This window comes from Acanthopagrus latus, chromosome 6 (assembly GCF_904848185.1).
Source record: "Acanthopagrus latus isolate v.2019 chromosome 6, fAcaLat1.1, whole genome shotgun sequence".
NCBI lineage: Eukaryota > Metazoa > Chordata > Actinopteri > Spariformes > Sparidae > Acanthopagrus > Acanthopagrus latus.
In genome coordinates, this window is record NC_051044.1 from 31,852,315 (window position 1) to 31,867,156 (window position 14,842).

General features: G+C 43.0%; 1 protein-coding gene across 1 annotated transcript in view; it reads left to right on the forward strand.

Annotated features, from left to right (window-relative positions):
* The first annotated feature begins 864 nt into the window (after window positions 1-864).
* Window positions 865-14,842, forward strand: part of ptprga (protein tyrosine phosphatase receptor type Ga) — a 429,346-nt gene continuing 415,368 nt past the window's right edge. Inside the window, exon 1 of the mRNA XM_037102522.1 lies at window positions 865-1,416. Within this exon, the coding sequence (XP_036958417.1) occupies window positions 1,323-1,416 (94 nt within the window). The 5' untranslated portion in view covers window positions 865-1,322. The remainder of the gene's footprint in view (window positions 1,417-14,842) is intronic.

A 14,842-nucleotide genomic window follows, 5' to 3' on the forward strand; every position in this document is an offset into this window, starting at 1 on the left:
ACACTGGTTCTGTAGCACACACTGGATCTGTAGCACACACTGGATCTGTAGCACACACTGGTTCTGTAGCACACACTGGATCTGTAGCACACACTGGATCTGTAGCACACACTGGATCTGTAGCACACACTGGTTGTGTAGCACACACTGGTTCTGTAGCACACACTGGTTCTGTAGCACACACTGAATCTGTGATCCAGAGAACTGCATCTGTAGCCACAAGTTGACAATGGCTTGGCTGTGTGTCCTGATATGTGTCAACCCATGATGAAAGAGTTATGAAATGTGATTTAGAAAAGACTTTGTGTCCGACACACACACACACACACACACACACAGGATCAGGATAAGGGACTTTTAAAGACCTGAATCCATGGCTGTGGGTGTTTGGATGCATCATTGAAATGACACAGAATGGCTGATAGAAAAGCATAATAACAGCCTTATTTAGTGGAAACTGCTACTTTGGATTAATTGCAGGAATTGATGCCTATGATTAATTCAGAAGGCCTAATTAATCTTAACCACACACAGACCTTACCACAGTGCTCCTTCTAGGACACACTCCTCTGCATGCTGACGCCGGGTGCTCTCTTTAACGTGGATCTATTTTGGGGTCATTAATATGAACAAAAAGCTCGAGGACCCCCTGGAGAGCACATATCTATTATTACCTATTATTATGGGACATGTGCGTTCTATTATACTGAGCGACTGTGCTGCCTTCCGTCGGCGCTAGGATCCAGAAGAATGACCTCTCTCTCTCTCCATCCTTTCTCTCTGTCTCTCTTTCATCTCTCTCTCTCTCTCTCTCTCTCTCTCTCTGAGTCCCTGAAGACTGTTTTAAAGTCTCTGCCAGACTTGGGCTCACACGCTACTTCCTGGGCGGACAGAGGAATGGAAAGCTTCCAGCGCCTCTCCACCACCATCACCACCAGCACTGACTGTCCTCTCTCTGTGTGCCCGACGAGCGCTGCCTCCACCGCCGCAGCCGCAGGAGCGACGGCGCGCAGTGTGCACCGCCGCTGCTAGTCCCCCCACAACCCGCCTCTCCCCGTGTGCGTCCACACGCTCACCCACACCAATCTGCATCCGAGTGTTATGCTCGTCTCCGGGAATATCGGGGGGATATTTGGACGGGAAGACTCTTTGCTGGACCTCTAAACAGTTCTCCGCCCTCCACCGTGTCCAGTCTCCGTCTGCGCTGCGTCTCCGGCGCTGCTTTTTACGCAGCGAAGGCGTCGCTGATTTGCCCGCAAACGGGAGAAACTCAACAGTTGTTGCTGCTTATTGTTTTGCATGTCGACGTGCATGTTATTACCATGTGGAGGCTACTGCAATCGTGTTGTTGCTGCTGGTGGATTTTCTCTCTCATCCTGTCAGCCTCCGTGCTCCTCTGGGCCGACTGTCATCCTGGTAAGTTTCGTACGCTTGCAAGTCAAACACCGGGCTCATCGGTGCTCATGTCTGATGGAATGTGGTTATCATTGTGCTGTTGTCGGCTCGGGACGCGCCTAATACAGGCTAACAGAGTGAACTCAGATCCCCTCGTTGAATATCCTGTAACGGGTCACTGGCTGGGAATATTTCCTGCCTGCTGGCTCGACACGCTTGTCCGGCACCGGCACGTCGATGGGAAGCAGTCTGAGAGGACGATTTATGCAACCCAGTGTCCTGTTCTCACCCATTCTAAGCACAGTGTTATCATCGGAGCGCATTGCCCCCTACTTTATCTCCTCTGGTGGAAGTCAGTCCTCCCTCTCTCGCTCTCCATTCTATCTTTTTTTTTTTCTTCTTCGTGTTTTAACCCTTTAAAATAGTAATTAAACTGGAAAGAGGAACAGGGTGCTGGGATGCCATTAAAGGAACAGCAGGCAGGGTCGGTTGGAACTCAGGTCAGATGGGTAGATGAAACGGGGAAGATGTGATGCCTTGTCAGCCGGCGGCGCGCACGCCAAAGCCGTTATCTCAGTGCCTGGAGCAAGACAGCAGGGCTGTGAAGCCGCTTCACACACTCAGACACACAACCCAGAAAATACAGTCCAGGCTCAAATCTCTGCTGAGGGGAAAGAGACCTCATGTCTGTTTTTTGGGGGGTTGTCATGTAAACCCCTCAGAGGAGATCCACAAATAATAAGATGAGACTGCAGGCGGTGCCGTGTGAGACTGGCTACTTGGGGAAAAATACACAAAACCAAACTGAAAAACCTGTCCTCAATGCTTAATTCATCTAATCAGGCCAATCTCCAGCTGTTATATCATACAGCTGAGCTATTTCCCATTTGCACTTTGCAAAGAGAACACTCTGCTTCAATCATAGCTGAATCAAAGACCCCTGGGCCCTGCACCTCGGTGTGTGGGGTCGAGATCCTGCAGCGCTTCAACCTTTCGGATCCCACACCTGATGGGGAACAACGCCTCCTCTGTTGCTTTCACTCGCAGAACGTTATCAGGAGAACTCTCCTGTGTCACATTGTGAAATAAATCCTGCAAATCAAATTTGACCTTGACCACAGTGTCCACAGACTGAACATTCCTCTGGGCAGATAGTAGAGGCGTCTCTCAGACACCTTGACAGACTGCTCCAGAACGCATCTTCATGTGTCCACAACACCCAACTGCACCCACACATTATATGATAATATTTGACAAAACTCCATCTGGTAGCATCTTTTATATCCACTCGAAGTTGGACATTGTGGACAGAATCTTTTAACATCCAAATATTTCAGCCCAAACACAGGACTTCATCTGGGAGGACTAACTGCACTGCGAATAAACATAAGAGAGAAGGATGTGTCTGTAATGTAGCCGTAGCGTCACAGCGAGGTATTGTTCACTTCCTCTTCACTTAGCCAGAGCAGTTCCAAACGGTCCTCAGCTTGTAAAATGGTCAAAATGACACATTTAAAATGGAAGCCTATATATTAAAATATCATAAAAAATCCCTGACACCGTGTACGTGTCACATCCTGACTGTGATAGCATATTGATATATTACCCAGCGCTGCTCTCACATAGGTGTGTAACAGCAGTGTGAGCAAACCAGGCTTCACTCAGTCTTTACAGAAGACTAAGGAGTGAGAGGAGCCGCTGTGGTATTAAAATTCACAGCGCTCGCGTCGAAGCCCTGTAGCTGTCTATAGATATGACACATTATCACAGAGCCAGTTAGTCGGGCAGTATTAGCCTACTTTTCAGCTCACCGAGATTAGCTCTTATATTTCTTTTGAGTCTTAAGAGATGATGACGCACACACGCAAAATGAGAGAGAGTCAGAGAGCGGAAGATAACCTGTCCTGCTGACCGGTGAACACACTCACCACTGTAGCCAATCCAGAGCGGGTTACACTGATTTTTAATTTTGGAAATGAGGCTTTTGTTAGCCATTTAGGGTTTTTTTGTGTTGTTCCCCGTCATCCTCTCTGTTTGTTCATCTGACATTCCATTTGATCCGGAGAGAAGTCGAAGTGAGCTGAGACGGAAAAGAGAGAGAGCTGCTGTGAGAGATGGACAGCTGATGGAGAGAATAGTTTATCCCGCAGATCGACAATTAATTTATTTGCGGTTGTCCACGGTGACATGAAAATTAGTTTCACTGTAGAAAACGAACCCACTCGTTTCTTACAAGACGAATAAAACAACAGGCAACACGTCCAAGCTCACTTATGGTGGCTGAGCAGGTGAAACTATCTGGTTTCACTGTGTTTTTGAAAGGACATGTAACACATCCAAAGATAAATGTGATACTGAATATTAATGCTGAAATGAATGCAGCATCCTACATGGATAACTGCCTGACACCAATGATTAAACACGTTTAAATGTAAAATAAAATACAGAGCCCTGCCTGCTTTGAGAGGATTCAGGAAGGTGGTGTGGGGAATTCTGCTCAGCGAGATGAGACAATTAAACACAAAAATCAGAGACTCTGTCTTTTGAACGGTAGAAAATCAATAACAAAATTGACAACACCTGTTTGGTTGAGGAAAATTCATTTAAAACCAAACAGTGAAACAGGAACACAGCAATTGACAGCTGGGCAGATATTCAGCGGACGATAACTGATGCATTAGTAAAATGACAAATTTGAGCCAACATGAATCAGGATGTGGAACACTGAGAACTTCGCTCTCCCGCTACCTGACCTCTTCTTTCACTCCTCTCTCTCCGCTTGTCTCGACCACATGCTGTCATGGTACTGGCTTCGAGCGAGCCCAAGGTGGCTGGTTCATGTTAACGGCTGGCAGATGATGTAGAAACAGAGATGAGTGTGCTTCTCTCCTGCTGGGTATCATCATGCGCAGCTCTCGGCGCTGCTCTCCTTACCTTCAGCCCACTCTTCTTTTCTATTAATAAGGCTCTTAGCTAGGAGATTGGGTTGGAAAAGCAGGGGGAAAGGCGCGATCGGCTCTCCATAAAAAATGTGTCACCCATGGACCACATGCAAATGTGGACTGCTTCGGTGGCTGATGATGTATGAATAGCTAAAAAAAAAATGTTTGTTTTTTTTCTTTGGTTTGCTGAGCTACTTTAATGTGGGGTGAAGGTGACCCGGGAGGTGTCTTTTACATATATGCTGATCTATTTTGTAGGCTATGAAAGAATTAATCATTGCACATTATTTGAAATATTGTTGTCTGAAAAACATTTTGATTATGTTTTTTTTTGTTTTTTTTTTCACAAAAACAAAAAGAAAATGAAATGCTGCCAGTGGGGTGCAGTTATATCCAATACAGATCAGCTTGTGTCAGAAATAAAGATCACATTAGAACGATGAAAAACAACTGAAATTCAAAATAAGCCAGCCCTCATGCAAAGATTATGTTACGTGACATTCAAGAATCTTGAACGACGGCTGTTAGACAAAACCCTTCATACGAGATCATGGAAATTGTGCTGCGTGATGATAAACGGTGGTAGTCAGATTCCCGTTTGTCTCTGATGATGATGATATCGAGGCCCTCCTTCAAAGCATCTGCAAAAAAAACCACGTCCGTTCCTGTCTGTGTGATAAAAAGCATGCATGTAGCCTTTTAAATAGCATCCTGTGATTTAGGGCTGTACAATATGGTAAAAAAAAAAAAAAAAAAGAAATCACATTGCCATCATTTTGACAAATTATGCTATGAGATTCACAGTGACTGGGAATTCTGATTTTTCCTTCATTTTAACTGGGGGAAAAGGGAAACACTCTGGATGATGTGTTAGAGAGCAGGACATCTCTGCAGAACTTGAATATGGTTCTGTTTTGTCCCATTTTACATTTATCAAAAAATGTCAGCTGCTACGATGTGGATATTGCGCTCATTATTGCGATTATGATGAATTTTGCAGCCCTCTTATGATTTGTAAGAACGTTGCTTTGTATGTTTGGTTACTTTGATGTACCACTTGAGTAAAAGGTGGTAAAGCTCGTGTACATGCCCTGTCTGCTGTAGAAGCTCAAGGAAAGGCAAACAGAAGCCACCTAAGATGCTACTGATTTATCTCACTTGATGTAAATGCAGTTTTGTGTTTGCCCGCCGACTCCTACAGCACACCGCTCATCTTTGAATCATCTCGGGATGAGGCAATCACAGCCTCAGCTCCAACCTGCTTTGTTGGGAGAGCATGTGTGAGTGCTTTATCCTGTGTGCTTTCGAAGAGTCGAGTGTGTTGTTTACTCTGCAGTCCACCTTAATAATGTCATACCTCACTGCAAGGCAACACCCGCAATGATTCAGCCAAGTGCCGCTGGAGATACAGGAAGTTGTGTTGTGCCGACTGCACGAGTGACCTGACTGCTGCCAACACGCCCCAGTCGCCCACATAATGGCCGGTTTGCAGCCTCGCAAACATCTGTTTTTCTGGGGATGGAAAGCACTGAACATCACCGCGGGGTGTCCGCTAGCTGACACAGGGCATCACTTTTCCTTTCCCGTCTGCGGCGTGCGGTGTCAGCGTTGAGGCATCACGCCCCTGTCACTGCGCCGCACTTCAGCCCTGGGTTAACCAAACACACAAGAGAGAGGGAGAAAGACAGAAGAGACGGAGAAAGAAAGAGATGTTTGGCCTTCAATCTGTCGCTTTCTGCTGCGAAAAATGAATGGGCCCTGTCGCTCCTGGCTGGGAGGAAAAACAGAACAGTCATTGTAATCTCACAACAAGCGCCTGAGCTAGCACATCTTTTCACCCCCACAAACACACAAACCCCTCCTTGCATCCATCTCTGTCTCTTTCCTCCTCTATTTTTTTTTTTAATCCACCCTCCTTTTTTCTGCTGTTGGCGTGCGTATGCAAGCACACGTGCACCTTTTCTGCTTCTTTTAAATCCGGGGACAAATGAGACAAGTGGGTTTGTTAACCATTCAGAGCAGGCCTCCGTGACACCAACCTTCTCCGAGCATTTTTGTCGCAGCGATACGGGAGGAAGGTTGACATTTAGGGAAAGGATTGGATATGCTTCGTGGTCCTCGGTCGCCAACATTATCATCATCATCATCTCAGCGCTCACCGAGCTATTATCTGGCCTCCACTGTGGCCGGTAAATTGCATGCACATCGGCTCACGGGTCACTTTATCAGTCAGTGCGGGGCCCGTCAACGTCACCCCGGCTTTCCTTAATAGATTGATTAAAAGATACCGTGTCATGTTTGTGTCTGCGTGTGTATGTGAGATGCAAGGGAGGTGGGAGGGTTGGCGTCAGGCAGTTATCCATGTAGGATGCTGCCTTGGTATCTGTCGCCTTGTCATTAGAAGGTAGCTGCTGAGAGGGAGAGGGAGATCAGGAGCCAGATAGATGGTGTAAAAAGGAAACGTCCCTTCTATTGTGCTATTGATTTTTTGCAGGAAATGATGCTGTTTTGTTGCACAAAGGGGGAAACTAAAGATGAATAGGTCTGATAATGATAACAGTAGTAATGATGATATTAAGTGAAGAGGCGCTAATGATATCTCAAGAAAACGACGCGCGGTGCCGAGCAGAGAGCATCATCTTATTTTGTTTTTCGATCAGCGTTTCTGCTCAGCTGAGCATGCCTGTTAGTTTTTTAATCTGTTTCTCATCAGGGTTTTCTTTTTTTTTTTCATCTCATAAGCTGGTAGCCCCACAGTGCAGCTTGAACATGGAGAATACTGGGAAAGACGGAGCACTCTGGCTTTCTTCTCTTGCTGGGCCCCGTTGCTCTCAGACTTAATGGGCTGCTGAAAATAAGGCACACTCTTCAACCACTTTTTTCTTGTTCCTTTCCCCTATCCATTGTTCCACTTCATTGTTTTAATCAAGTCCACTGCCGGATTATTTGGAGAAGAGGAGGGGGGTTGTTCCCCTTTCATTTTCTTGAAGGTGCCTCTTGAATTGTAGCTCAGTCTGGCCTGTGAGAGCTGCTTTGCAACAGCATCATCGACCCCCCTCATCCCATCTCTCTGCACTTTTCTCACTCTCGTCATTCTGCTTTGCTGAGTCTTGTTTGTTTCCGGCAGAGTTTCATGTTAGCTGCCATATGTTCTGCTTCCTTCTTCTATTATCACCATCATACTTCTGATGCAAGCATTTCATTCATACGTCTGACTAATGCTCTTTGAAAAAGCCAAGTCTGAGCATCAAACATACTTTGAAGCTGTCTCTTTACACTATAGCTCTGGCTGCATTGTCTTTATAGAATGACTGCAGTAGAACTCACTGCTGTGCTTGTGTGAAGGATTTGTACCCATCAATGAGTTTGACGTTTCTCTCTGCCAGGCAACAAGGGCTGGGTATTAAACCTTAATACTTTAGATTCCCACAGTAGTGATGTCAGGTTACTAGAATTTTTAACTTTTGTACAATACCTCAAAACCATTGACTATCAATACTACTTTCGACACCTTGGTGGAAAAAAAAAAATGCTTCCTGAGAAATATTACAAGTGAAGGCTTCGTGGAGATGCTACTCTTCTTCACTTGGCTCGTAGCAGAGAGCAGCACACCTTTAGATCAGACCCTAATGATCTATCTAAGAAAGGTCAAGGTCAAGTAAACTTAAGCACGACAGCATCTAAGTTAATCGACCTCTGAATGTAATCCTGTTCCTATCAACAGACACTCTGCTGTCAGAGATCCCTGGGCCGGATGGCTCCGAGGGTTGTTGGCCAACAACAGGAGAACACACTCATCAACATCAGTTTACTAGGCCATCTTGTTTAATGCTTCAGTGATGCTGAAACTGGAGCTGTCTCCAACCTGTCCAAATTCTTTATAGAGGTCGGCGTGCAAGGCATTCAGGTGCTTTTTTTTCCTGTTAGCACCTTTCCTTAGCACTGCTGAGTAACATTGCTTGTAAATGAGCGTCCTCTGCACTTCGCCTTCCTTTGTTAATCTCACATGCGAAGTATTTCCAAACAGCACGTGTGTCTATTCTCTTTCTCAACCAGAACCACCAACACGGTACAGATAATTATCAAGTATGACTATCCTCTGGGTAAAATGTGTCAGTATCTGCTTGTGATGGAGAATCCTTATAGTTAAAAGAAGTGCATTCATTCAAGTTCTTTTTCTTTCAAGCTGCAGAGCATTGATCTGAAGCTCAAATCTGAGGCTGATCTGTAAACACTTCTCTAATAAATAATAATTATAGCACCAACAATATCAATCTCAGGCTTAAATCAAAGCTGCTGTAGGCGTTTTTTTTTTTTTTTTTTTTAAAGAAATCTTATTAAAATAAGCGTTAGATAACTCTATATCCTGACAACAGTCACGGTAATAGAGTGCAGGGTTAGTAAAAAGGGGTACACACATAAGGATTTTATAAATCTTAAGAGATTTTTTTTTTATCTGTAGAGCTCCCACACATGAAGATTAAAAAATCAGCTTTGATCGTACTGTGTGTGGTGTGCTCCGATATTCTCTGCACAGGACACTACACACATAAAGATTATCTGTGTCACGGCCGATCTAGAATCTAGTCCTCCGAGCCAGAAATATCGCGTGATCAAACGTGATCTACAGTAACCAATAGCAACAACCCCAGCGTCACTGGGCTCTTCATAAATGGAAAAGAGCATAGACTGTATATATAAAAAAAAGAGTAAATAAACGTTTTTAAAAATGAAAGACATGGAAGACATAGAAAAAGGAATGTGAGCTTTTCTGACAACACACAATATTTGCCACCAGTTAACCATCAGTATAACGGTTAACGGTAGCACATAACGGTTAGCGTTAGCACCAACACTAAACCCCTTTAAAAACATTAAAATGGTTAATTCAAACACCCCCATAGGAAAAATTAGATCTCATCTCTCATATTTTTATTTACGTCCGCTTCCGTGTTCCTCAGTTAGCTGGCTGGCTACGTTGTGTTTCACGTCACATTTCACAGAGTAGTGACTCAGGAGTCACCGGCTTTCCCCACACACGAAGATTTTTTGTAGTAAATATTGAACAAGTTTAACATTTATGATTGTCGGCTGCGACCCGTTTCCGAGCAAATTTTCGGGACAAATTGACTCTTAACACACCACAGACCTCAGAATAATTGTAGGATAATCTTATGAGACAGAAGATAATCTTCCGTGGTCAGGAAGGGGTCAAATCAGAGCAAAATCAACCTGTGTCTCTCCTCCCCCCCCTCACAAAGCAAAAGAGAAAACAAATTTACTGTTATCCCTTCCCACATCCCAATCCAGTCAGGACAGAGAGCTCCAAAGAGTCTGCTTTGGGACGCTTAAAAGACCTCAGTCTCTGTGGCTGCTAAATGCTCCACTATGTTCACCAGCTAGTCGTTAACTGTGACTGACTGCTAGCCACGCTGTGCACAGTGGGTTTTCAGGTGGGAAAAGCAAAACAAATGGCTTAAAGAGGCTAAAATAACCTGTAGAAATGAAGATCACCTCAGAATTGGATGATAACTTCTACAAGTGACCCCTTTTTAAATAACATGGAGTAGGGTTGGGTGATATTATACAGATATAATTTATATCCACATAACTGATGATTATTTATCATTTTTGATATTTGATATTATTGATGTTTTTGATATGTATCATTTTTGATAGATAATCATCAGTTATGTGGATATGATTTATATCCACATAACTGATGATTGTTTATCAAAAATCGTATTGTGTTGATGTTATGTACAGTGTTCATCCTGACATTATTGTTTTAATGTTCTGATGTTTGTGTTTTTTATGTGGCACTCATTTTTCTGTGCTGCTGTGCAATGACAATAAAGGCATTCAGTTCTATTCTACTCTATTCCATATCAATATCGAGACATCTGGTTGAAGCTTTTTTTTTCTTTTGCCATTCATTAAAATATAGAAATATATATATTGTGTATTGTGATATAGCCTAAAATATTCAGGGACATATTGTCCAACATGTAGCAGTGATTTCATCCATTCTATATATCAAGAATGTTTTAGTTATTCTTATTTTAAATATGCTTTATGAATACAAGATATCAAAATCATTAAGGTTATTATATTCACAGCATTGTGGCACCAGTATAAAAAATATTAATAAATATTGATTAATACAGTGTAAACCAGCCCTACAGTCAACAGCTACAGAGTAAGAGATAAGTTGAATATACTTCTGGCAAAAAGCCTGTATGCCTCTCCTCTCTTTTTTGTCTCTGTTCCCTCTTGGTAAACCAATAAATGCTGCAAGACACGCTGGCAGGCTGTGGCTGCGTGCAGGCAGAAACACAGGGAAGGGAAAAACAAAGAGAAAAGAGAAAGACATAAAGACAGCACGAGATGCTGATGAGAGTGGAGAGGTGTACGCAGCCAAGCCCTTTTTTCCATTTTGTGAAGCGCGATGCCAGGGGAGCTTCTGTGTCACTGTGCAGGGCTGCTGAGTGTTAAAAGGAGCTTAGACTGACAGGCTGTCGGCCGGCATGGAGGCTGACAAGCCTAACCGACGGCGACGCTAAACAAACACTGGGAGGTGAGGGGAGAAGGAGATGAGATGGGAAAACAAATGGACATGACGAAAGCCAAAGAGAGAGTTTGCACTCCACCTGCCCCTCAGATTGAAATGTGTGACACCGCCAGTCGTTTTGGAAGCTGTAAGATGCAATTTGACGGGATATTACTGACAGAGAGATAGCTGACGGTTGCCAGGTGGTGGTTCTTTAGGCCACAGGCCCTCCTCCACTTCCACCCCCACCTTGGCACATGTCAGTACTTTCAGACACTTTGTGTTCTTTTGTCAGGCTCGCTAGGTGGCCATTCACTCTGGAGCTGTGACAGGTCTCCGATGCACCGGTGAAAGGTGTAGATGGGTGTTCCTGCCATTTCCCAGAACACTTTCTCATTTTGAATGGTGAAATGCACTTCACTCGACTTCCATCAGTCATCCCTGCTGACAGCGGAATGGAAGCAGCTGCTTTCTCCCTGAGAAAGGTGAAAGAAATGTCACCATCTTACTATGATATTTGGTGTGTCAGATAGACAACAGTCCTCAAGCTTTTACTTAACAGTTTAGAGAGTTTTTATCTCAGTTCCTCTTCCTCTCCTTGGCTACTTACTTCACTTATGTCTCTCTTTTTTTTTTTTTTTTAATTTTCTTTTTACCTCCTTCTGTTCATTCACTCACTCTGTCAGTTTGAACCATATGTTTGTGTTTATTTTCCTTCCCCATTATCCACGATTTCTTTATTTTTTGGTATGCATACTTATTTACATGAAAACAAATATTTGTATGTACATGTATATTTATTTTACAAATGTCTCCTTCCTTCCTCATTCATGCAGCAGTATATCATTTCAACATAGCTCAAACTAATCCCATTCTCACCAAAAGAAAAAATAAAAATATGCTCGCGCGCACACACACACACACACACACACACACACACACACACACACACACACACACACACACACACACACACACACACACACACATAACTTATTTTAAAGTTGTTAAGTGCTCACAAAGTAGCATTTGCAATAAAAGTCATTAATGCATTAAGCAATGAAAATTAGGATTCAGGATGTATCTCAAAGTTGGCATCAGGATGCAAAGTGTTGAGGACACATAAGGACACCTTTTAATCTCCTCTTGGGCTGTTAATGAGGAAATAAACATGATATGATAATTTTATGAAGATAAACGGCAACCATTAGCTTAGACACAGACACTGAGATAAAATCAAACTCTGGCTATTTACAGCCTGGATCATATTTAGGAGTTTTGGCCCTCATTCCCACCAGTGATAATCATCTTTTAGTCAGTGGGTTAATCTGGCTGTCAGAAATAAGGCGGTAAAACAGCAACACATGCAGTCACAAGTCCACACAAGTTTTAAATAAATACAGGCAGACACAATTTTTAAACCTCAAGACTAGTTTACTCATCATACCTAGTGCAGCTGCTTCATTTATTTACTTTGTGAATAAGAGGTGTTTAGTTTGACAGATGTGCATGTTAGCAGGCACGCAGATCCGAAGTTATGTGAACGGGTTACATGAGAGGAGTGAAGGATCCAGTGTTTTTGGAGCTTGATCCATAGGAGGGGCTACAACTCTGAATATCACAGCTTCTGCTCCTTCAGCTTTGATTATTCTGATGTAGCCACACTGGCAGCATGGCTCAGGGGATACGCTAGTCAGTTTGTCAATTGACCACTTTGGTCCAGCCTGACATCATTTTAAAATGTTGAATGGCTTTTGACCAACGATGAATGGACATGCATGATCCTCTCAGACTTTGGTGATCTCAAGGCTTGTCATCTAGTGCCACCAAAGGATTGACACTTTTCGGGTCACAGACATTTCTCCTCATTGGTAACCTTACCATAACATTTAGGTTTTTTTAGCTTAGAAGTTTTTTGAGCAGGAACAAATACATTGTACATTGTTTCATATAAAATATAAAATAGATGCCATGCATACATGTTTCTAGTCAAGACTAATTTGCAACACCTGTCTCTGGTTAGGCCTTTCCTAAAGGTTACACATGAATAAGAATACAGAACACATCAAATCCAGTTGAACTTGATGAGCAAGTGTTAAGCTGATATGCGTTGGTAGGAGCTTGTGCTTGTCACAGTGCAATGCTCATGTGCTTCACGTGCATTTGTGCATAACTAAAAATGTTTTAATACGGGCATGCTGAAGGTTTGATCTTTGGTTAGAGTAGAAGCAGGATGCGTTTTTGCTTACATCGCTCTGGCCCTCAGTGTGCTTACCCTGGACTATCACCAAGCATTCATTCATGACGCTTGTTTTACCACTCCATCAGACCAGTGTTGGGAATGACTTTGACTGCAAGCTCTCCGGCCTCACACTCCTTATATTCCCCGTCCCTTGCAATCTCACATACGCAGTCTCCAGACTTAATTCTGTGATTTGTACCTTGATCAAATATTTACGATGGCAGCAAAAACACAAGCTCCATAAAGCCACTTGACTGTGATCCATTCATGCTGGAGGTTTAGTCCAATGAGATGGATGTGTGTTGGTCAGAAGTAAAGGCAAGGTTGAAAGCACAGCTCAGTTTTGCTCGTTGTAGGGAAGCCCTGATGAGTGGATTACCGAGTGCAGTAGAGTTCCACAGCTCAAGGATGAAAATGTATGATTATTACTCCATGGAAATGCAATCAAAGTTCATATGTGTCTTGCCTATGAGTTTATTGAACAGTTACTATTGAGAGCTGACAGGGAAAACAACAGAATTGAGTATTTTTAACTGCACTCGGTAATCGACTCGTCAGGGCTTCCCCACAACAGCAAGCTGCTGCAGGAGAGTGGTGAGTTGTGTTGTCTTTTAAATAGAAATCTGGCAAAGCTAGCAGATGTTTGATGCCTCAAACTATGTGCTGGGACCCTATTTGTACTTTGGTTCTGATGCAGCATCCTCTCTTTTCCTGTAGTCACCACTGTGTGGTCTCACTCATGTCCCGCCCACAACACTATGTGATTGGTTATACGTCACAAGTCACAACAAGTCACAACAGCCTCTCTCAGAACTGACAGATCAAAATCTGCAAAATTACTAATAACTATAGTTTTAAATACATCTTGTGGATCGGCGTATAAGAACAGCTGTAAGTGTTATTTTCTCTTAACAGTGATGAGTGTTAGAAGTGTGTGAGTGTATAAAGTTTTTCAGTGTCAGTCGTTAAAAGAAAAGAAAAAGAAAGGAGTCATGCAGGTGTGGGGACGAAGAGAGCAGGGAGGGGATTGATAACTGCAAATTTTACAGGAAGTTAGCTGAACTGACAACAATTTTTACAGCAGCTTCAAATCGAAAAAAATGGAAAGTCAAGTAAGGAAAATACCTAAAATTTGTACTTAAGTAAGTTGTACTTAGTAATGTGCCACCACTAGTTATTCTCGACTTTAACCAATGATTTTTATTTTTTACTGCAAATGTATAGGATATCAGTCTTTCTCATTACTAACAATCTGGCCCTGAAAAAAAAGTCAGTCTACCCCTTCTTGCAAATAATGACTTAAACCTGGCTTAAACCTGGTTTCATTCAACACTGTAAAAAAAAAAATCCCCCAAATCTGGTAGTGTTTTAAATCATGTAACAATAACAACCCAGTAATAAGTGACTATTTTTTTTCGATATGTTTTATGGTGCATAATGGTTTGAAAAAGTGTGTATTAGTCAGGGCTGAGGGAAAGCATGGCATTCTTGCATCTTAACACTGAGCACTGAGTGGGCCTGGGCTGGTTTTAAACCTGGATATCCACTCGATTCATCCAGTGTAGGCAGTGGAAATAAAGGCAGTGAATAAAGAAGAGAGAAAGAGAGAAAATCACTACATGCCAAGAAGTGTTGTGTCACACACTGAGCGGAGAACAGTGCACAGCCCTCCTCATTAAATTCTTGCAGTGGCGTTGGTTTTTCCACTTTAAT